Source organism: Archocentrus centrarchus, unplaced genomic scaffold, assembly GCF_007364275.1.
Source record: "Archocentrus centrarchus isolate MPI-CPG fArcCen1 unplaced genomic scaffold, fArcCen1 scaffold_24_ctg1, whole genome shotgun sequence".
In the NCBI taxonomy this organism is placed as follows: Eukaryota; Metazoa; Chordata; class Actinopteri; order Cichliformes; family Cichlidae; genus Archocentrus; species Archocentrus centrarchus.
The window spans coordinates 1,209,362-1,232,198 of NW_022060254.1; the positions used below are offsets into that span (position 1 = coordinate 1,209,362).

Sequence of the window (22,837 nt, forward strand, 5' to 3'; positions counted from 1 at the left end):
AGCAGCAGCTGTCTCTGTGGCCTCTGATACTTCTGATTCAGGAGATTTAGGTCTCTGTTCAGCACTAGCTATGTCTGCGCTTGACTGTTGATACTCAGTATTTGAAATCACTGACTTAGGAGGCAATAATCTATGATCAACATAAGAAATTGATTCAATAAGCCCTGATTTGAATTTGAGTATTGGTGAATAACCACTGCTGTCATCTCCAGAAACTCCTGAAACTAGAGATGACGGTCTCACATCAGACAGAGCCCCGTACTCTCCGCCTGAGGAAAGTGAAACTGAAGATGAAGATCTTGGCAGCTTGGCTGAAACAGGAACTTCTGGTAAAACGAATCCAAACTCTGGAACAGGTGACTCAGGTGCAAGTTGCCTGTTTTCATCAACAGAATCTGGAGATGAAGGTCTGTTCTCAGCAAATAAAGATGCCAAAGAGTCAGACCCGTATTCCAGATCTGAGAAAATTGAAACAGCTGATGAGGATCTTTCCAGTGTGTCTGAAACAGAAACTTCTGGTAAAACTACTTTAAACTCTGGGATGGGGGAGTCAGGTGTAAGCCACCTGCCTTCATCAACAGAATCTGGAGAGGAAGGTCTGTTTTCAGTGCATAATGATTCCAAAGAGACCGACCCATATTCTAGATCTGAGGCAACTGAGTCAAATGATGAAGACCAATCCAATACAGCATTTACAAAAGATTCTGGTACAGACAGGGTAAACTCAGGAGTAGGTGAATCAGGCGATAGGGCCCTGTGCATGTTTACAGACGAGGCTGAATCAGGAGAAGATGGTCTGACTTCAAAAATGAGTGAAGTCTTTAAATCAGACTCCAGTTCTAGATCTGACAGAATGATTGACTCTGTTGACACAGATCTGTGATAAACTTGATGAGGTCCTGAGAAAGAAGCATTGTACTGAGGAATAGGAGAATCTGGTGTTAAAGATCGTTGACTATCTACAGATCTCAGTGAGTGGGGGGAATCTGATCTAAGTGTGTCTAGAATCAATACAGATTCTGGTGACATTGGTCTATATTTTGTTTCAGAATCATGTGAGAGGGATCTTTGGAAAAAAATTGATTGCAAAGCAGCCGTTTTATCTTCAGCAGTCTCCTCTGAATTAGCTTCTGACCTTGTTCTATCACAATGGCCTGTAGCTATTTCACTCATGAAGGTTTCTCCTAAACACTGTGGGTCATGGATCTGAGAGATGAGCTTGCAGTGGTCTGCATCAAAACCTAAACTGCAGACTGGCTGTGTTAAAGATGAAGGTACCTGCTGATGAGGTACAAAAGCCAAAGACTCTTTCTCTACATCAGAAGTTTCATATGTTGCTGTCTCAGACATTTCATCACTTTCTTCTTCCACAATAATTGTAGTTTGTATCGCTTCAAGTGTTGTGCCTTCACTAGAAAGTGTGTGTGTTTCAGGATTTGGCAACTGCTCATTATCACTTACAGAGCCAATAGAATCAGGGGATACTGCCCCTTTCTCCGAAAATGATAGCAATCGATTGGCCTCATACTTGGGAGAGTATGTTCTAATATCTAAGTCTACTGAGTCTGGAGACACCGGCCTCCATTTGGTCACTGACTCTGGAAAAAGTGGTCTTTCCTCAATATCAGACAGTGAAGTGATATCCCACTCTCCATCACACTCACATACTAACTCCACTGGTGTTGCTGCTTTGTTCTCGTTTTCAGGTGCATTCTGTCTGAGTGACATCATTTGCTCCAAACTGTACTCATCATCAGGATGATCAGGTAAAGCCTGATTCACTTCATTCACGTTATTAATGGATTTCACATCAACACTGTGGGCACAAGAGGTCTGGAACACATTGCTCTTAACCACAAACTCTGAAATGGCTTCATCAGCCTTTGCTTGCCCGTCAGCTCCATGAACCTCTTTTTTCCTGACTTCTTGATTTGTGTCAGAGGAGGAAATCATAGGTAATAAAGACGTATCCTCACTATCTGAATCCACGATCTCAACATCATATCCATACAGGACCTTATAAAGTCGGTGTGAAACGTCATCCATGTGTTTTGTGGCCATTCGTTTTGAATCTGTGCGTTCTGTCATCACACCGAGAGGAAGCATTTCTTCTCCAGTATGTTGCTGTGGAAAGCAGAGGTCTTCAGAAACTTCATCAGTTTCTGTAAGCTCCATGGACAGCTTCTGGAAGTCTTGCTCAGCTTGCTCACACTCGATCAAACTGTCACCAAAATCAGTTACAGACAATGGACGACTTTCACATCCACCTGTTTGAGAACTATTGGATGTTTCTCCCCAAGACAACGGTGACAAATGATGAATGTTGTATTCAGAATGGGTGCTCTGCAGACACTCTAAGCTCCAATCCTCTCCTCCCTCTGCCCCCTCATTTTCAGCAGTCCCTTCATGATCACACTGTTCAAAAGTGAGGATGGGGGATGTTGGGGTAATCTGGGCACATACTTTGGGTGGCCCTTTGTACACGGGGTGGATCACATGAGACTGGAGATTATAGGGAGAGGTGCGGTACAATGTGAAGAAAGGACTTACTTGTTTCAGACTGTCTGTGTGTACCAAGTCTGTCATTTCCTCATATATTCTTTGTGATGACCTGCAAAAAATAAAATAAAATAAAATTTAGAAATTCAGTGATGAGATAAAAAACAAGTTGTTTCTCTCTCTGGATGTGTGTTTTGTAGCTGTGTCAGCAATCAATGTAAAACATGTTCACAATCGTTGATAAAAATAATGTGATGATGTGGATGAGGTCACACTGAATTAAACTTTCTGAGTAACTTACTGTGTTGTTTCCATCTCTTTTTGTAGTTTCTCTTTCTGAGCAGTTCTAAGAAGGCCTGTTGCTGTGGAGTCTGTCGGTGATCGCCCTGTTGTCTCGTGAAGTGATGACAAACTGGATGAAAGGTCTTCTGCTGACACCATTGGTACCTGTTGTCCTGAGCACGGGCTTCTTTTTGCAGCTTCCATACGCTTGCCAGGCCCGGGGCTGTCAATGTCTTCATGAAGAGCAGAGAAACCTGATCGGGCATAGGGGACAGGAAGTCTTAGTACATGTGAGGGAATTTTAACCTCTCAGAATCCACCAGCTCAATCAAATCACTTGGAAGCAGAGTTAGATGCATTTTAGCCACAAGCTGAATAGGCATACGTTTACTAAAATCCTTGAAAGAGTAGTTGTAAAACAGCTAACTGATCATCTGCAGAGGAATGGTTTATTTGAAGCGTTTCAGTCAGGTTTCAGAATTCATCACAGTACAGAAACAGCATTAGTGAAGGTTACACATGATCTTCTTACAGCCTCTGACAGTGGACTCATCTCTGTGCTTGTCCTGTTGGACCTCAGTGCAGCTTTGATACTGTTGACCATAACATTTTATTACAGAGATTAGAGCATGCTATGGATATTAAATGTACTGCACTGCAGTGGTTTGAATCATATTTATCTAGCAGACTCCAGTTTGTTTATGTACATGTACATGGGGAGTCTTCTTCACACACTAAGGTTAATTATGGAGTTCCACAGGGTTCTGTGCTAGGACCAATTCTATTTACATTATACATGCTTCCCTTAGGCAGTATTACTAGAAAGCATTGCATCAATTTTCATTGTTATGCAGATGATACTCAGCTTTACCTATCAATGAAGCCAGATGACACACAGCAATTAGTTAAACTGCAGGAATGTCTTAAAGACATTAAGGCCTGGATGACCTCTAATTTCCTGCTTCTAAATTCAGATAAAACTGAAATTCTTGTTCTCGGCCCCACAAATCTCAGAAACACGGTGTCAAACCAGATCCTTACTCTGGATGGCATTACTTTGGCCTCCAGTAACACTGTGAGAAATCTTGGAGTCTTTTTGACCAGGATTTGTCCTTCAGTGCACATATTAAACAAATATGTAGGACAACTTTTTTGCATTTAAGCAATATTTCTAAAATTAGAAACATCCTTTCTCAGAGTGATGCTGAAAAGCTAATTCGTGCATTTATTATTTCTAGGCTGGACTATTGTAATTCATTACTATCAGGTTGTCCTAAAAGCTCCCTGAAAAGCCTTCAGCTGATCCAAAATGCTGCAGCTAGAGTACTGACAGGGACTAGAAAGAGAGAGCAGATTTCTTCCATATTGGCTTCTCTTCATTGGCTCCCTGTTAAATCTAGAATAGAATTTGAAATCCTTCTCCTCACCTACAAGGTATTGAATAATCAGGCCCCATCTTATCTTAAAGACCTTATAGTACCATATCACCTCAATAGAGCACTTCGCTCTCAGACTGCTGGCTTACTTGTGGTTCCTAGGATACTTAAGAGTAGAATGGGAGGCAGAGCCTTCAGCTTTCAGGCCCCTCTTCTGTGGAACCAGCTCCCAGCTTGGATTCGGGAGACAGACACCCTCTCTATTTTTAAGATTAGACTTAAAACTTTCCTTTTGATCAAGCTTATAGTTAGGACTGGATCAGGTGACCCTGAACCATCCCTTAGTTATGCTGCTATAGGCCTAGGCTGCTGGGGTGTTCCCATAATGCACTGTTTGTTTTCATTCACCTGAATTACTTTGTTTATACTCCACTCTGCATTTAATCATTACAGTAGTTATTCTTAATCTCTGTCTCTCTTCCACAGCATGTCTTTTGTCCTGTCTCTCTCCCCTCAGCCCATCTGGTCATGGCAGATGACTGCCCCTCCCTGAGCCTGGTTCTGCTGGAGGTTTCTTCCTGTTAAAAGGGAGTTTTTCCTTCCCACTGTCGCCAAGTGTTGCTCATAGGGGGTCGTTTTGACTGTTGGGTTTTCTCTGTATTATTGTAGGGTTTTTACCCACAATACAAAGTGCCTTGAGGTGACTGTTTGTTGTGATTTGGTGCTATATAAATTAATTGAATTGAACTGAACTGAACTGAACTGAACTGAATGGAATGGAATTGAATTGAATCGAACTGAATCGAATCGAATTACTAGAAGACATTACCCAGTCTCTTGCTGTACAGTACCCAACTCTGCACCTAAACACCTCACCGATGACTGGTAGTATGTAAAGACGTAAAGCGGCTGAAGGACAACAGTCAAGTAGAACTCTCTATACAAACTCAACTACAGCCAAATCATCAGCCTGCCTCAGATTAAGGCTATAGCCTGTGTACCTTCACTATGGTCCTGTGCTATGGTCCACTCAATTTCTGCATAAGTATGTGAAGTCTCCTCTTGAGATGTCCTGGTGTCAATAAGGTGAACAATATCCATGCGGTTGATTTTTGTCAGTCTTTTGATAAGTGTTGCTTCTGTAGAAAAAAGGAAAAGTTTCATTTTAAAGCTGAGAACAACATCGCTGTACTTGTTTAATGAGGCAATAATTCTGAGAATTGTGTACACACTACAGGTACTTAACACTGACCTGTGGCAAGCTTTCCCTCCCTCTCTGTCCAGAGGTTCAGAAGAGCAAGGCTTTGGTCTTGAAGTGAGTTGGGATTCTCAGTTCTTATCTGGTTGATCCTCTCCTCACTGAAATCAAGCTCTTGTGCTAATTCTGTAGGTAAGAAGATCATATAGTACCGATTATGATGATTTGAAGATAAATTTGAATGTGTGGTGTATCTTGAAGGCCTGCCAAATATGCTGTAAAAGTGTACTGTATATTCTGAGCGTGGGGGCTTCATTTCTGTGATTACATGTGACTCACCAGTCCAGCTGAAGCCCAGGTGGTCGGCTATAACGGCCAACATTTGCTCTTTTCTCTCAGCTTCATCCTGTGGATCTACTGCAAATACCACCAGACAGCCATGAGCGGTCAGAGCCGCAATGTATTCCAAAATACGTTATATTCACAGATGGGACAAAATAAAACATCTTCACTGGCTTTCTTTTTTGTGTGTCCTACTAACAGTTTCATTACACAGGATCATTTATGGATCTAAACCTAGACCCTAGAACATAACGTGTCTGTGCAGAGTACATGAGCATTTTAATATATACAACATTTTTGCCATTACGCATAATTGTTTAGAATATTATTCACATTTTAATCTTTAAAGGGTTTAGTCACTAAGTTGTTTTCACAAGTTGGATAGACCCTTTAAGTCAATCTTGAGATTTCCAGCACACATAGAAGGAAAGTGAGACATCATTACAAACAAAAATACAGCTCAAGCAACACGCCACCATTTTTTTTTTTAACTTCAACAGGACATAATAGCAAGAGACAGAGAGGCAGCACCTTTACAGCTATTGTACTAACGAGGCACAAGAGATAGAGAATAGCCCCTTAAACTGGGGGGATACCTTGACTTTGGACTTTATCATCTGGGATTCGCTGCATCTGTGTCTCAACAGGTTCGTCCCACAGTGGTCTAATAGGAAAGATGTCTCCTGAGGGAGGGAACTGCATCTCTGGGAAATGTTCTCTTTCTATGATTGAAGGATCAATGAGACTGCTCTCATCATCTGAGATGGCGGCTGCAACTTCTCGCTCTTTGTCTGTCTCTGCCTGTGCCAACCTTGCCACAAGTTTTGCTGCTTCATCACTTATCTCTTCAAAGAACTCAATGGGCTCTTTAAATGGCTCCCTTTTCTCTTTAGTGGGTGTTGTTGAATGAGAGGACTGACCACTTTTGCCCCGGATTGGCAACCTGGACTGAAAACCTTTAGATTTTGCTGACTCAGCACTCAAGGGACGACCCTGTTCTTTTTTAGAAGATGACTTGGGAGACTCCCCCTCACAGAAGCTCTTGGCTTTGGATGATGGTGTCTTGGTTTTGACATCCACAGAGGGACCCGCATCTGTCTCAGATTTTCTCCTTGTATCCTTTTTTACAGGGACCTTAAGTTTTTTGTCTTGGGTATGTTCAGAACGTTTGACAGTGGAGTCAGGCTTGATAGTGCTAGCTTTAACTGGAATTTTAGATTTAGAGTCTGAAATAGAGGTGGACTCTTTTTTAAGAGTGGTTGAAGAGGAAACTGCATGAGACGGAGAAGGAATTGCTGATTTACCCCGGCCTTGAGAAGCAGGCTTAGCTTGTGCTTTGACTGGAGTTTTTTTAACACTACTGGAAGCACTTTGTTTGGACTTTCCTGTAGTTTTGGGTGCTTCTATTACTGACTGTGGTTCCTCTGGAGAAGAGTCAGAGGACTCTTGCCCCTGCTCAGAGTAAACTGATCTAGTAACAGTAGTTTCTGCTGTTTGTACATTTGTTATCATTTGATCAAGAGAACTTTCTAAATCTAAGGATCTTTCAGCTATAGTTTTCTCTGTTTTTGCGTCTATAACTTCAGGGGATGTCTGATCTTTCTTTGTAGGCTTAGCTGAAGCTGAAACACCCATTTTTGGGATTTTAGATTTGGAGGCATCAGCTTTACAGCCCGGCTGATCATTTTCAGGTGAGGACTGAAGCTGAGAATCAGCTATTTCTTTGGATTTCCCATTGTCATCAATCTTAACCTCTAGCGTTAGATTAAGGCCAACTTCAGGTTCTGCGGCAGATCTTTTACTCTCTTGTCTGGCTTCTTCTAAGACAGGCTCCTCTAAAGGCTGTTCACCTATCTGGAAAAAAGCAAAGCCAACGGCCTCTTCCTCGTAGCTTCTCTTAGTCATGTCTATAGCACCACTGCGGGTCATCTCAAATAGCTTCCCTTCTTGGAATAAAAAAGGATTGGGCTCACTGGTGGGAGTGCTGTCTTCTGTTGGTGTCCTACCAGGCGTGGTGTCTGGAGTTGCTTGCAGAGACTGGCGGTCAACAACCAGATTCAATATCTTCTGTTCCTCCTCTTTTACACGAGCTGCAAAAGTGGCATCATCCTCCCGCATGGCAGACCAAGAGTCTGCAAATACCCTTGCAGTGACACCTTTTGACTCAGTCCTGGGAAGCTCCGGTGCCTCGTCATCATCCTCTGTGTCATCATAGATGCAGACCTCTGGTTTAAAAACTTCCTTTGTCTTACTTGTAACATCACTTTCAAAGAGTCCAGCCTGATCTCCTTTTACTTCATCTGTTATATTACTACTTCTTTTTAGCATACCTATCTGCGGCTTGCTAATACCTAAGTCTTGACCATCATTATCATCTCCTCTATTTTCCCTTGACTTCCTTAAGCTCTCTTCCTTCTGCTCATCAGTCCTATTTTTAGTATTTGATGTTGATGCCTTTGCGGTGCTATTGTCTTTATCAGTTTTCCCACATAGTGAATAACTTTCTTCTTTTTTCAGTTGGGATTTTGAATGATGCTGGTCTGAGACAGAGTGAGGTCCCTCTGAGGTGACACTGGCTGATGATGTGCTCTTGACCTCTTTGCTGTGGGATCCATCATGCACACCTGCTGGAAAAGGAGAGGGAGGTTGTACTTTAATAAGGGGATCAACAAAAAGAGCTAACTTTGAATCTTCTGTGGGTGTACTGAGCCCACATTCACTTTGCGATAGCTTCTCACTTTCACAGCTGTCATCCCCTATTTTGGCATCTGCTGGGTAAAATAAATCTTTTCTAGACTTCTTTTTGCTCTTCACTTCTTGTTCCATTTCATTAAATGTTTTTATTTTGGCTGCCATCTTAAACATCTCTTCCTCTGGAGTGATTTTTCTCCTAGCTTCATGGCTGTCTGATGTATCATCATCTTCTGGGTCTTCAGGGATGACAGCCGGTTTGGACAGAACAAAGAGGAATGCATGATCGGGGGGGTTGGGGTTTACCTCATAACTTACCTCTTCAGAACTAGGAGTATCAGGGGAGAGGGGACTCTTACCAGAACTTGTCATCTGAGATGTCTGCTCACAACTGTCATCATCAGCACTAGCCTCATGGTCTCGAAGCAGCCTACTGCGCAAAGCTTCTTGGGGGAATTCTGCATCTCTGGGGGGCTCTGGATGGCTAGAGGATTTACTAGGAGGACCTAGTGGGAAGAATGGGTAGCTTTTTAGCTCTACAGGACTACTCTCTAAGGAGTCGTGAGGGGGTGATTCCTTAGTTGGGCTGGGTTCAATAGAGTCTGGAGATTTATGGGAGGAATTTTCTTCCATGAGAGGACTACCCTCTAAAGAGTCTCTGTGGCTTATTGTCAAAGAGTCATCAGCTAATGGACTGAGAGCATCTGCGTCTTGCTTTAATAGTAAGTCTAAGCTTTCATGATGCTGAGAAGAGGCTATAGAGGCTGAAGAACCCACTAAAGGCAATACTAGCTGATGATCAGGGCTCTCGTCATCGCTAAGAAAAGTTTCTACAGTCTCTGAACTTCTTTTTGTAAGCTTTTGAGGTTTAGATGGCTTTGACTCACTCCTTTTAACAGATAAAGACTCACTTGTAGTGTGGTCATTTGTAGCCTCGCTGGAAGAGACAAGGAGGGTCAGTTCTGTAGAGAGTTGGTCACCAGTGGTCCCTAAACCAGAATCCCCACACTTTTCTGTGTCTTTACTTTCTTTCATTACTTTTGTGGTAGCTGGTGCTGAAGCTGTAGAGGTCTGCTGTCCAGCTTTGGGAGAAATACATAGACTTTCAGGGCTCGTGCCTGGAGTGGCTAGACCCTCGTGTTTGTAACTGTCTTCAGAGCTCAAATGAGGGGTTCCATTTCCAGAACTTAGGGAGTCTGCCACACCCTCATGTTTAAAGCTGTCAGAGCTATCATCAAGACCACCATTTCCAAAGTCTACAGTTTCAGTTAGCTCTGAATGGGCAGCAGCAGCTGGCTTGGTTTCTATGCCTTTGTCTTGCTGAACGATCACTTTCTTTTGGGGTTTGGAGTCCAACGATACTTCTCGCGCTTGAGAGACACGCGAAGTTATTGCTTTTGTCGTGGATTTTGATTGGATAGTTTCAGATTTAGTGCTTTTTTCTGATTTTGATGTGGAGGATGTTTTCAGCTCAAATAACCCAGACTTTCTTTTTGAGGGGTCTTGTCCTGTTTGGAATGCTTGCATCAGCTCTTTAACTGACATGGTTTCTTCAAGTTTTTCAGATTCCGCTTTAGGGGATTTAGGTGGGCCCTGCTTTGATTTAGGGCTTTCTTTGGCTTTTGGGGAGGATTTGCTTATAACAGGCAAATGTGACGGCTTGCTTCCAGTGACCTTTTTGTTCTTTTGCTCTGCCTCCACTTTTTGTTGTAATGCTTTGACTTTGTCCTTTATTGATCCAATGGGAGTTTCTTCAATCACTGGGGATACGGGTGATGCCGGGGCATTGGTTGTAGGCACATTTAGATGAGTCCCTGTCTCTGTTGATTCCTCTGCCTGCCCCTGGTCTTTGCCCTTCCGTCTCACTGGCTTTTTGACATCACCAGTGGTGGGTTTGTCATGCACTTTGGTTGGAGTGGTTGGTTTAGTACTTTTGCGCAGTACAACATCAGTGAATCTTTCTTGGAAACTTGTCTCTTTTTTAGCTCTAACTTTAGAGCTTACTGGTGCATCCACGAGGTATTCTTTAAGGTCACCACTGTCCTTTATGGCCTTAGGTCTGGGAGTCCCTCTGTTACCTCTACTTTCTCGTAAGATAGGCTCTTGATTTTCTAAAGCAGCCATCTTTTTGGCCTCCTCTATCTCACTGTCTGAGAGGAGAACCCATTCCTCAGCCATTCTAGCTGCTTTTGCTGCCTCCTCTGCCACCTCACCCTCATATGTTCCACTCCTCAGTATTTCACTGACTTTCTCTAGGTCCTCTTTGACTTTCTCTAAGTCTTTTTCCATTGTTTCTAATGCTTCTCCAGAAACTTCCTCAGCCCCTTTCTCTAGACCACACCCTCCTAAGGAAGAGGATTTCTCAGTGGAATCTGCAGTCAAGATGGCAGTCATTTTGATCAAATCTTGTTTCATCTCGGACACGTCGGACAGGAGATCTGGTTCTCGAATCAGCTCTGATTTCAGGACTGATGTCTCCGTCTCTTCATCTTCCATATGGAAGAAGAACAAGTAAGGAGTAAAGAAAATTAAAAATTTAAATGAAAGGAGACAGACATTGGAGAATGTGGTCAGGACAAGATTGGAGCACACTTCAGGGATCATAGGACAACAAACTCACACTGGGTTCTACTGTACACCAGGGTATCAAAGGAATCAGGCTTATAATTTCATATGTCTGTTGGGAACTGTGGTAAAGGAAATGCTAAAGACATACCAATGGGAAAAGATATGAGCAGGAAATAACTTGCTTTTACACTTGCACCCACACTCACAAGACAAAACTACTCAGCAAAACTGGAATTCATAAAATGACTATCAGGTGACCAAGAAACCAGAAAAAGGAAAATATACAACATAGGAAAAAGAAACAACATAAAGACATCTCAAGATTGCTCAGATGTATGAGAAATGTGAGTGTGATGACAGGCAAAAATGGCTTCAAAATAAATCTATCAAAGAAAGCCAGTGATAATGTAAATGACATATGAGGATCTGCCATGTTTAATTTTATTACAAGGCTGATATTTAATTTCAGAGAATTTAAGAAGGAATGAGGACCTTGTGGATACTAAGAATTCCTTTTGGCCTCCATTCTGCTTTTTGCCTAAACTAAGCAGTTGAAAGACAACTGAAATGAAAACTCAAGTAACAAAAACAAATTAATGATGATGAAAGGGGACATTCCAACATAAAGAACATAATTAACTCACATTACATTTAACCACACAGACACACAGCACACGCATACATATTTAAGTATGGCAAGTTATTTCCATGCAAAGTAAAGGGAAGTGATGATGGAGAGGTCTTAGAGAAGAGTGAACTGAGCAATGAGAAAGTTCATTTTACTGATTAAATCCACAAAGGCTACTTGGTTACTCCCCATTCAGTGATGTGGTGAGTTCCTGGCCCATTCATTTAGTGGTTTGTTTTTTTGAATGTCAGTGACATTTATATTAAATACAGGTTTTATGTAAAAATTCTTTTGAAATTACATACATAGAATTGTAATCAATAACATATCCTTATCTATACAATATATGCTATTGGTTAAATGGGTTGTTTTGTTATAAAGTGAATTTTAAAGTTTAAGTAGAGTGGCTTGCAAAAGTATTCATACCCCTTGAACCTTTCCATATTTTGTCACATTACAACCACAAACATAAATATATTTCACTGGAATTTAATGTGAAAGACCAACACAAAGTGGTATACAATTGTGAAGTGGAAAGAAAATTATACATGATTCAAAACATTTTTTACAAATAAAAAACTGAAAAGTGCAGTGTGTGCAAAAGTATTGATCCCCCTGAGTCAATACTTTGTGGAACCACCTTTTGCTGCAATTACAGCTGCAAGTCTTTTAGGGTTTGTCTCCACCAGCTTTGCACATCTAGTGACTGAAATTTTTGCCCATTCTTATTTGTAAAACAGCTCAAGCTCAGTCAGATTAGATTAGAGCGTTTGTGAACAGCAATTTTCAGATCTTGCCACAAATTCTCGATTGGGTTTAGGTCTGGACTTTGACTGGGCCATTCTAACACATGAATATGTTTGGTTTTAAACCATTCCATTGTAGCCCTGGCTTTATGTTTAGGGTCGTTGTCCTGCTGGAATGTGAACCTCCGCCCCAGTCTCAAGTCTTCTGCAGATTCCAACAGGTTTTCCTCCAAGATTGCCCTGTATTTGGCTCCATCCATCTTCCCATCAACTCTGACCAACTTCCCTGTCCCTACTGAAGAGAAGCAGCCCCAGAGCATGATGCTGCCACCATCATATTTGACAGTGGGGGTGGTGTGTTCAGAGTGATGTGCAGTGTTAATTCTCCGCCACACATAGCGTTTTGCATTTTGGCCAAAAAGTTCAATTTTGGTCTCATCTGACCAAAGCACCTTGTTCCACATGTTTGCTTCTGGCAAACTGCAAACGGGACTTTTTATGGTTTTCTTTTAACAATGGCTTTCTTCTTGCCACTCTTCCATAAAGACCACATTTGTGCAGTGCACGACTAATAGCTGTCCTGTGGACAGATTCCCCCACCTGAGCTGTGGATCTCCGCATTTCGTCCAGAGTCACCATGGGCCTCTTGGCTGCATCTCTGATCAGTGCTCTCCTTGTTCGGCCTGTAAGTTTAGGTGGACGGCCTTGTCTTGGTAGGTTTACAGTTGTGCCATACTCTTTCCATTTCTGGATGATGGATTGAACAGTGCTCCGTGAGATGTTAAAAGCTTGGGAAATCTTTTTATAGCCTAAGCCTGCTTTAAACTTCTCCACAACCTTATTCCTGACCTGTCTGCTGTGTTCTTTGGACTTCGTGATGCTGTTTACTCCCCAATATTCTCTTAACCAACCTCTGAGGCCGTCACGGAGCAGCTGTATTTGTACTGAGATTAGATTACACACAGGTGGACTCTTTTTAGTCATTAGCAGGCTGAATCATGTATAATTTTCTTTCCACCTCACAATTGTATACCACTTTGTGTTGGTCTTTCACATTAAATTCCAGTGAAATATATTTATGTTTGTGGTTGTAATGTGACAAAATATGGAAAAGTTCAAGGGGTATGAATAACTTTGCAAGCCACTGTATATCTTATTTACCAGTTTTCTCTGAATTTTCACATTATCACAAGAAAAGCCATGGTAGGAAGGGAGTGGGTGGGTGAGGAGGCGTTCTACTTTCTGCGTTGTCATTAGGGACAACAGACTACAGCCACAGTAATACTATTACTGCCTCTAGTTCCCTGGTACTGGGTGCTTGCACAAATACTAGTAGCCAATTTCAGGAACTTAGAGGACGTGAGGGTAAGATTTGAAGTCCGAGCAACCAGCACAACCCTAGAACAACATGGCACAAACTGCACCATAAGCACAATATTGGGAAGAAAAAGGAAGTTCAGAAGTTGGAGTCTTGATGTGCTTCAGTCATGGCTCATCACATTATCTCCCATCTCCATTTCAGTCTCTGTTGCTATATAATGGTTACAGTTATTTAACTACAACTAGAACTCACATCCTGCAACCAGCTGTGAATAATTTTACTGTTTAGAATCTCTTTTTGACCTAACCAATGCAGCGTCTCCCTTAATATTGGTAAAATATGCATTTTGAAACATTGAGAGTGTATAAATGCAGAATGAAAAGCCAAATTGTACTGCATAACACTGTAGCTGCACCTCTCCACCCACCTGACCAATCAGGGCCAAACACAAACAACTCCACAACCAAAATGGGATCGTGACTGTATTAGCACTACACTGGCTTTTAGGCTAGCACCTCATTAGAGGCCATCACACAAACATCACCACAATATGAATGAAGTTGAATGTTGCATTGTTTAACTCTTTCTTAATTTCTCCAGTATCATTGTGGAGGTAAATGAGATCAGTGATGCAGGTTTAAAATCAATTTAAAAAGTCAAGGAAAGCAAAAAATGAAAGAGAAACATGACACTGACATGGGAGGTGCTGGTAAAAGTTCTTTTTTTGTGACAAGACAAAATGTGAAGCTTAAAGGACTTTGAAAAGATGGACCTATGGGCGAAGCTGTGTCAGTGTATGAGTCTGGTTATTCCTCTGCACCCTCTACTACTACTGTTAGACTTATTCACACCATATCAGTGAGATATCATTTTGATTAATGAATATATGCAATAGTATTGGAGAGCAGCTACTAACTATGTTAGAACAAGTTGAAGTAAGTGAAAGTATGTCTTACATTTCTCGAGCAGTCTCTTGGTCTGAAAGAGATAACAGGGAAAATGCAACACAATTAGGTTTTCTTGACCGCAAATGATCACTACAACTACTACTTCAGGAAAAGAAAGAACACATATAAGAGAAAATATAAACTGTGTCACTGCTAAATTGCAGTCTAAACTACTGACAGAGGAACAGACAGATTAGTGGAGCTAATGGGAAGAAATGGGAAGTGAGAAGCGGTGGCTGCTTTTACCTCTTCCTCTTGTTCTTGGTCTGAATCAGACTCCTTTTGGGAGCAAGAAGCAGCGAGAAGCAGGACAATGTACAGATAGAAACAAGAGCAACATTAAGGTCAGGAAAAAGACAAGGGGCAATGTATGGTTACCACAGCAACAAAAACAAGGGGGTCAGTGTGGATTTCAGTGAAAGCCAAAGTGGTCTTTAAAGTTGCACTAGACAAATAACGACCTCTTAGGTTGTTTTTACAGGCGCGTTTTACGACCAATACCTACATTTTAAGATAAAATTAAGTGACCTCTAAAAGTCACACCCAAAAGGGGCTGTGAATAAGAAGTTTGGTTTTCTCTGGCAAATGCCGGATGCCGCAGGAAAAGCTTAAACATTAAATAAATAGACTAGCTCTTATATACTGCACTTGAGCGCTCAAAGCGCTTTATACAACATGTATCATTCATGCATGCACGCTCCTCAGGATTTTGCCCAAGGATAACATTGGCATGCATACTGGAGCAGCCAGGGATTGAACCATCACCCTCCAATTAGGAGGTGACCTGAGGTGACCTCCTGAGTCACAGCCACATTAAACACTGACATGACACGTGACGCCACATGCAGGAGAGCTCATTTTGGATACTCATAGGGGTTGGTTTGGAGCAAACAACTGATATTGTCATTTGGATTGAAGGACATGTTGAAATATACACAGCTCAAAAAAAAAAAAAAATCAAAGGAACACTTTAAAAACCCATCAGATCTCAGTAGGGGAAAAAAAATAATGGATATCTGTGCTAATATAGACTGGGTAATGTGTTAGGAATGAAAGGATACCCCATCAATTGGTGGAAATGAAAATTATTAACCTACAGAGGGCTGAATTCAAAGTCACCCAAGGCTAGTCATTTTGCTGGAATTTCATTACAGCAACTCAAAATGGTAGTTTGTCAGGCCTTTATGTGCTTATATGCACGTAATGTTGGGCATGCTCCTAATGAGACAACAGACGGTATCCCCGGGGATCTCCTCCCAGATCTGGACCAGGGCATCAGTGAACTCCTGGACAGTCTGAGATGCAACCTGGCAGCGTTAGCTGGAACAGAGGTGTTCTATTGGATTTAGGTCAGGCGAGCCTGGGGGCTTGTCAATGGTATCAATTCCTTCATCCACCAGGGACTGCCTGCATACTCTTGCCACAGAAGATCAGGCACTGTCGTGCACCAGCAGGAATCCAGGACTCACTGCACCAGCGTAGGATCTAACAATGAGTCCAAGGATTTGATTCTGATACCGAATGGCAGTCTGGGTATCATTGCCTATCCTGTAAAAGTCTACGTGTCCCTCCATGAATATGCCTGCCCAGACCATCACTGACCCACCACCAAACTGATCATGCTGAACAATGGCAAAGGTAGCATATTGTCCAGCTTCTCCAGACCTTTTCATGCCTGTCACATGTGCCTAGGGCAAATCTGCTCTCATTTGTGACCATGGCACCAGTGGTGTTACTGCAGGTCATTCTGACAGAGCTCATCCTGTTCCTCCTTGCACAAAGGAGCAGATACCAGTCCTGCTGGTGGGTTAAGAACCTTCTACAGCCCTGTCCAGCTCTGCTAGAGTAATTGCCTGTCTCCTGGAATCTCCTCCATGCTTTTGAGACTGAGCAGGGAGACGCAGCAAACCTTCTGACAATGGCAGGTTCTGATGTGCCATCTTAGAGGAGTTGACACTCATCATGGGCATAAACGGCATGGTCATTTTGGGCTTTTAATTATTATTCTTTTTTACATGTTCTTTTTCGAGGGAGAAATTGTACAGAATTCATCTTTAATGTCTTGGTGCACAAGTTTGAAATTATTTTCAATTTTTTCTAATCCATGCAGCATCAAAATTGTACAGGCTCAAATATATGCATATACCCCAACTAATATTTGGTTGAATGACCTTGACCAGACCCATTTGGCAGCCATCAGCAAGCTCCTGGCATAATTCTGGCTGGATATTGGAGCACTCTTTTTGGTAGAATTGGTGGATTTAATTTAAACTAGTTGATTTCCTGGCACTCACCCGGCTTTAAAGCTTAATCCACAAATTTTCAATAGAAGTGAGGTCAGGAATATGGGAAAGCCATTTCAAAAGCTTAATGGTAGATTGGTTTAACCATTCCAAAACCAGTTTTGATGTATGTTTGCCATGGTCCTGGGCCACCGGTCCAGTGTTTTGAGTTTCCATTGATGGCGTTCCTGCTGTGTGCTTTTCGTGTTTCGAGTTTCTAGTAACTTTTAAGCTTTTGTGCAGCTGTCCTTCCTGCCTTGCCTGCCACAGCAGTCGTGACAGTGTTGGAATTGTTGGAACTCCCAATTATGTCCAAGTTTCAACTGTCTAGCTGTTGACTTGGGGTGAAGTTGAAGAATTTGGAGGTAGTCCTCCTTTATCATTCTATTGCACCTTGTGCAATGTACCACCGGAAGCAAACACCCCCAGAGCATGTTACCACCACCAAGCTTGACAGTTGGTACAGTTTTCAGGTTTGAAAGCCTCACCTCCCAACATGTCCATGTAGGTAACTGCAAATTTCAGTTGAGCTTGAGATTGTCAATTTTGGAGCAGGGGCTCCTTTCTTGGTCAGCAGCCTCACAGTCCATGGCAATGTAAAACTCCCTCCACTGTGGACAGTGACACTAGTGTTCCAGCACTTTCCAGTTCAAAGATAGTTCCTGAACATCTTAGCCAGTTTCCAGTAATCTCAGGATGACAATTGGGGTCTTCTTTCAGACCTTGGTAAACTGGTGACACAGCCGAATAACTTGTGCGGTTGTTTAGAAATTATTCCAAGAGACCTTCACAACTCGTTTAAATCTATAACTCTGCTTAGATCTTCACTGAGTTCCTTGGACTTTCTCATCATTCTGAGTATTGGTTAATTCAATAAGCGCTGTCAAATAAACCCTTTTTATGCTGGCAAAGAGAAACTACCAGTTGTAGTCAATAATGGAAGAAGTTAATAGGCCTTTGCCTTGTAAGTTAAAATACATTGTAGAACCATCAGTACCAATTCTTAAAAGATATTTGAGCCTGTATGTATAATTTTGGCCCTTTGTGGAAAAGAGAAAATCCACAATTAATTCAAACTTGCACCCAATTCTTTTTTTTTTTTAATTAACCCCTTAACTGGCAAGGGCCCGGTGACGGGCCGTTTGTAGTCCCTTTTATATGGCAGGCTAGACCCTCCCATTTTTATTGACACGTCATTCGGCCAATCATGTAACTGGCTGCACCAAATCACCTGACAAAGCTACGTGACGCCCTCTGAGTATTATTGGCTCTGGGAAACCCATTTCTTAACATGATTGGCCGAATGAGGTGTCAGTCAAAATGGGCGGGTCTAGCCTGCCATATAAATGCACTTCATTCGGCCCGCGGACCAGACGCAGCCGATTAATAGGCTATGAAATGGGTTGTTCAGAGCCAATAATGACCAGAAGGCGTTATGTAGTTTTTGTCAGGTGATTTTTTTGCTGCCAGTTAAGGGGTTAATTAAAAATGTATGCTGTACGATCACTCCAGTGAGTGCTTGGAATCTTGAGCATAAATGAACAAGAGTCCGGCCAAAATAGTAACAGTGACTTTTGACCTTGACCCCAGTGACATCATGTACAATCCCAGCCTTTCTTTTGTCATAAGCTATCTACCCACAAAGTTTGGTAAGTGTAGGCCAAACGGTTCTCAGGTTAGTGAGCGGACACTTCAATGGACGCTGCCTGGACGCCAACCCACCCACCACGGGTGATCGCATAATACGTCCCATCTTTTGATGGGTGTCTAAAAACCAAGAAATCAATAATAATTAAAACACCAAATAAGAAAATATTTAGATTTCATGTAGGAAGATGAAAGAGTTGATAAGTCAGATATTAGTATATATTATTGCAACATGGTTCAGAGTTACAAGCAACCTAAAGACTTAAATCATTGTATTTTTCATGTTAAACTACTGATTCCAACAGACGGCTTTTCCTTATCGCAATTAACAAGACACACAACAGAGAGCAACACTGGTGTAGTGTCCTTACCTTGCAGTATGATGGAAGTGTGATGTTGAGATTGCATATGGCATTTTGTGCGAGTGACCTGTAGCTCCTAGGTTCTTTCATAAATGACAAGCGGCCACATGGCTCCTGAGTGTTGTCTCGGATCTGCCAAAACCAAGCGGGTCACAGCATCAGTCATTAGTAAAAAACAATTCCATATTTAATGAATGGCTGACATTTGCGACACTTGTTTGGGTGACATAAAGGATGAATGGTGCTCACTTTGATGAAGAGTGCTAATCGGTTCTCCTTAAAGGCATAGAAGCTGAAGAGATGATGTTGGCCACTTTTGGTGAGGGGAACAAGGTTACCAAAGCAGTCTGCATAGATAGGTTTGCCCTCCAGGACCTGATAAATGTCACAGGTAGATGCTTATTAGATATAAATCAGCAAAACACTCAACTGTAATTTCTCTTTTTTTTCACCCAATTTGATAATGTTTACATCCATCTTTAGATTATATTTTTTATTTCAAGTGTTTTGGAAAAAGTAGGCTACTTAAAGTTGATTATTTTTATGAATAACCAAGATATCCTGAGAGGTTTTAGGAAGACTCCTTAACACTCAGCCTTTCAAACAGTTGATTTTATCATTCAGCTGAAAATGCATTATCAGGGAGCTGATAAAAATCAGATTTTGTCAAATGGGTTATGTCATGAAAAATCAGGGAGTGTCTCCCACCTGACCTGCTCAGAATCAACAGATTTTTTTAGTTCAACTCTTTTTAGTACATATATATCCAGTGAAGCCATGCAATTTTTACCTCCATACTAAAATAATTGTCAGGGTTTCAGGCCTGGTGTATAGGGGCTGGCTGAAATTTGGTGCTTTTTAATTCGCCTTATGTTAACTTCTTAAGTAGCAGAGATAGTCAGATTAAATTTTCATTGTTTGACAAAAAAACATTAAAGCTTTTTTTTTTTTTAAATGCAACCAAATTGATTTTAATACTCTAAAGTGTCTAAAGGCAATTTCTCATTTTTGTTCACCGTGATGAACAAAGATGAATCGCCACCTTATCATGGTGGAGGGGTTTGTGTGTCCCAGTGATCCCAGGAGCTATGTTGCCCGGGGGCTTGTCCCCCTGGTAGGGTCTCCCATGGCAAACTGGTCCTGGGTGAGGGTCCAGACAAAGAGCAGTTCAGAACACCCCTATGTCTGCAACAACGAGGGAACAATTTACCCTGCCCGGGATAGGGTTACCGGGCCCCTACCCTAGAGCCAGGCCTAAGGGAGGAAGCTCGAGGTAGAGTGTCTGGTGGCCAGGCATTAGCCCGTGGTGCCTGGCCAGACGCAGCCCGAAGAGGTTACATGGACCCGCTCTCCTGTAGGCCCACCACCCGCAGGAGGCATCGTAGGGGTCGTGTGCAGTGTGTGTCGGGCGGTGGCCAAGGGCAGAGGCCCTGGCGGACCGATCCCCGGCTATCGAGACTGGCCATTGGGACATGGAATGTCACCTCTCTAGTAGGGAAGGAGCCTGAGCTAGTGCGTGAGGTTGAGAAATACCAGCTAGATATAGTTGGGCTCACCTCAACGCATGACCTGGCCTCTGGAACCAGTCTCCTGGAGAGGGGCTGGACTCTGTTCCAGTCTGGAGTTGCCCTCGGTGAGAGGCGGCGAGCTGGGGTGGGTATTCTTGTATCCCCCCAGCTTGCTGCCTGCACGTCGAAGTTTTCACCGGTGGATAGGAGGGTTGTTTCCCTGCGCCTTCAGGCCGGGGAATGGGTCCTGACTGTTGTTTGTGCTTATGCGCCGAATGACAGTTCAGAGTACCCACCCTTTTTGGAGTCATTGGGTGGGGTGCTGAGAGTGCTCCATCCGGTGACTCCATTGTCTTGCTGGGAGACTTCAACGCTCACATGGGCAATGACAGTAAGACATGGAGGGGCGTGATTGGGAGGAATGGCCTGCCCAATCTCAACCCAAATGGTGTTTTGTTATTGGACTTCTGTGCAAACCACAGTTTGTCCATAACGAACACCATGTTCGAACATAAGGATGTCCATAAGTGCACATGGCACCAGGGCACCCTAGGTCGCAGGTCGATGATTGATTTTGTAATGGTATCATCAGATCTGCAGCCGTTCTGGACATTTGAGTGAAGAGAGGAGCTGAGCTGTCAACTGATCACCACCTGGTGGTGAGTTGGATCAGGTGGCGGGGGAAGATGCTGGACAGACCTGGCGCACTTAAACGTATTGTGAGGGTGCACTGGGAATGCCTGGCAGAAGCCCCAGTCCACGAGACTCCCACCTCCAGCAGAACTTCAACAGCATTCCGAGGGAGGCTGAGGACATTGAGTCCAAAGGACCATGTTCCGCACCTCCATTGTTGAGGCTGCTGCTCAGAGTTGTGGCTGCAAGGTGGTTGGTGCCTGTCGTGGTGGTAACCCCCCCCAACCAGATGGTGGTCACCAGAGGCGAAGGGAGCCATCAAGCTGAAGGACGAGTCCTATCGGGCTTGGTTAGCCTGTGGGACTCCGGAGGCAGCTGACAGGTATAGGCAAGCCAAGCGGAACGCAACAGTGGCCGAAGCAAAAACTCGGGTGTGGGAGGAGTTCAGTGAGGTTATGGAAAAGACTTTCGGATGGCATCGAAGCGATTCTGACAAACCATCAGGCGACTCAGGAGGGGAAAGCGGTGCTCCACTCACATGGTTTATAGTGCGGGTGGGGTGCTGCTGACTTCAACTGAGGCTATAGTCGGACGGTGGAAGGAATACTACGAGGACCTGCTGAATCCCACTGACACGCCTTCTGTAGTGGAAGCAGAGTCTGGGGATGAGGGGGTTGACTTGCCCATCACCGGCGGTGAGGTCACTGAGGCAGTTAAACAACTCCTTGGTGGCAGGGCCCCTGGGGTGGATGAGATTTGCCCTGAGTTCCTGAAGGCTCTGGATGTTGTAGGGCTGTCTTGGTTGACACACCTCTGCAACATCGCGTGGGGATCTGGGGCAGTGCCATTGGATTGGCAGACCGGGGTGGTGGTCCCCATCTTTAAGAAGGGAGACCGGAGGGTGTGCTCCAACTTTCGGGGGATCACACTCCTCAGCCTCCCCGTTAAGGTCTATGCCAGGGTGCTGGCCTGATGCCCATTAGTCAAACTTCAGATCTGGGAGGAACAATGCGGTTTTTGTCCTGGTCATAGAACGCTGGACCAGCTCTTTATCCTCTCAAGGATATTCGAGTGTGTGTGGGAGTTTTCCCAACCAGTCTACATGTGCTTTGTGGACTTGGAGAAGGCATTGGACCGTGTCCCTCGGGGTATCCTGTGGGAGATCCTGTGGGAGTATGGGGTGTCTGGCCCGTTGTTGCGGTCCATTCAGTCTCTGTACAACCGCAGTGAGAGCTTGGTCCGTATAGCCGGTAATAAGTCGGATTCGTTTCCTGTGGGTGTTGGACTCCCTCAGAGTCTCATCTCTGCTCTTTGTAGATGACGCGGTCCTGTTGGCTTCATCAGGGGGTGGCCACCAGCTCGCAGTGGAACGGTTCGCAGCCGAGTATGAAGCGGCTGGCATGAGAATCAGCACCTCCAAGTCTGAGGCCATGGTCCTCAGGGACGAGTTCCTGCCCCAAGTGGAGGAGTTCAAGTATCTTGGGGTCTTGTTCACGGGGTCTTGGGTAAAAGCGAAACTGTCGATTTACTGGTCGATCTATGTTCCTACCCTCACCTATGGTCACGAGCTTTGGGTAGTAACCGAAAGAAAAAGATCACGAATACAAGCATCAGAAATGAGTTTCCTTCGAAGGGTGGCTGGCCTCTCCCTTACAGATAAGGTGAGGAGTGCGGCCATCTGGGAGGGGCTCAGAGTAGAGCCGCTGCTACTCCACATTAAAAGGAGCCAGTTGAGGTGGCTCGGGCATCTGATTAGGACGCCTCCTGGCCGCCTCTTGGGTGAGGTGTTCTGGGCATGTCCCACCGG

The 22,837-nt window shown here is 43.5% G+C and overlaps 1 protein-coding gene across 1 annotated transcript in view; it reads right to left on the reverse strand.

Moving 5' to 3' along the window:
- The window catches only part of LOC115775710 (ankyrin-2-like), a 152,277-nt gene that overhangs the window by 21,742 nt on the left and 107,698 nt on the right, over positions 1 to 22,837 (reverse strand). Inside the window, exons 38-48 of the mRNA XM_030723183.1 lie at positions 19,139 to 19,264; positions 18,899 to 19,021; positions 14,845 to 14,877; positions 14,608 to 14,629; positions 9,300 to 10,877; positions 6,294 to 8,324; positions 5,695 to 5,772; positions 5,410 to 5,541; positions 5,159 to 5,296; positions 2,801 to 3,035; positions 2,551 to 2,611 (exon numbers count right to left, since the gene is read on the reverse strand). Coding sequence (XP_030579043.1) covers positions 2,551 to 2,611; positions 2,801 to 3,035; positions 5,159 to 5,296; positions 5,410 to 5,541; positions 5,695 to 5,772; positions 6,294 to 8,324; positions 9,300 to 10,877; positions 14,608 to 14,629; positions 14,845 to 14,877; positions 18,899 to 19,021; positions 19,139 to 19,264 — 4,557 coding nt within the window. The remainder of the gene's footprint in view (positions 1 to 2,550; positions 2,612 to 2,800; positions 3,036 to 5,158; positions 5,297 to 5,409; positions 5,542 to 5,694; positions 5,773 to 6,293; positions 8,325 to 9,299; positions 10,878 to 14,607; positions 14,630 to 14,844; positions 14,878 to 18,898; positions 19,022 to 19,138; positions 19,265 to 22,837) is intronic.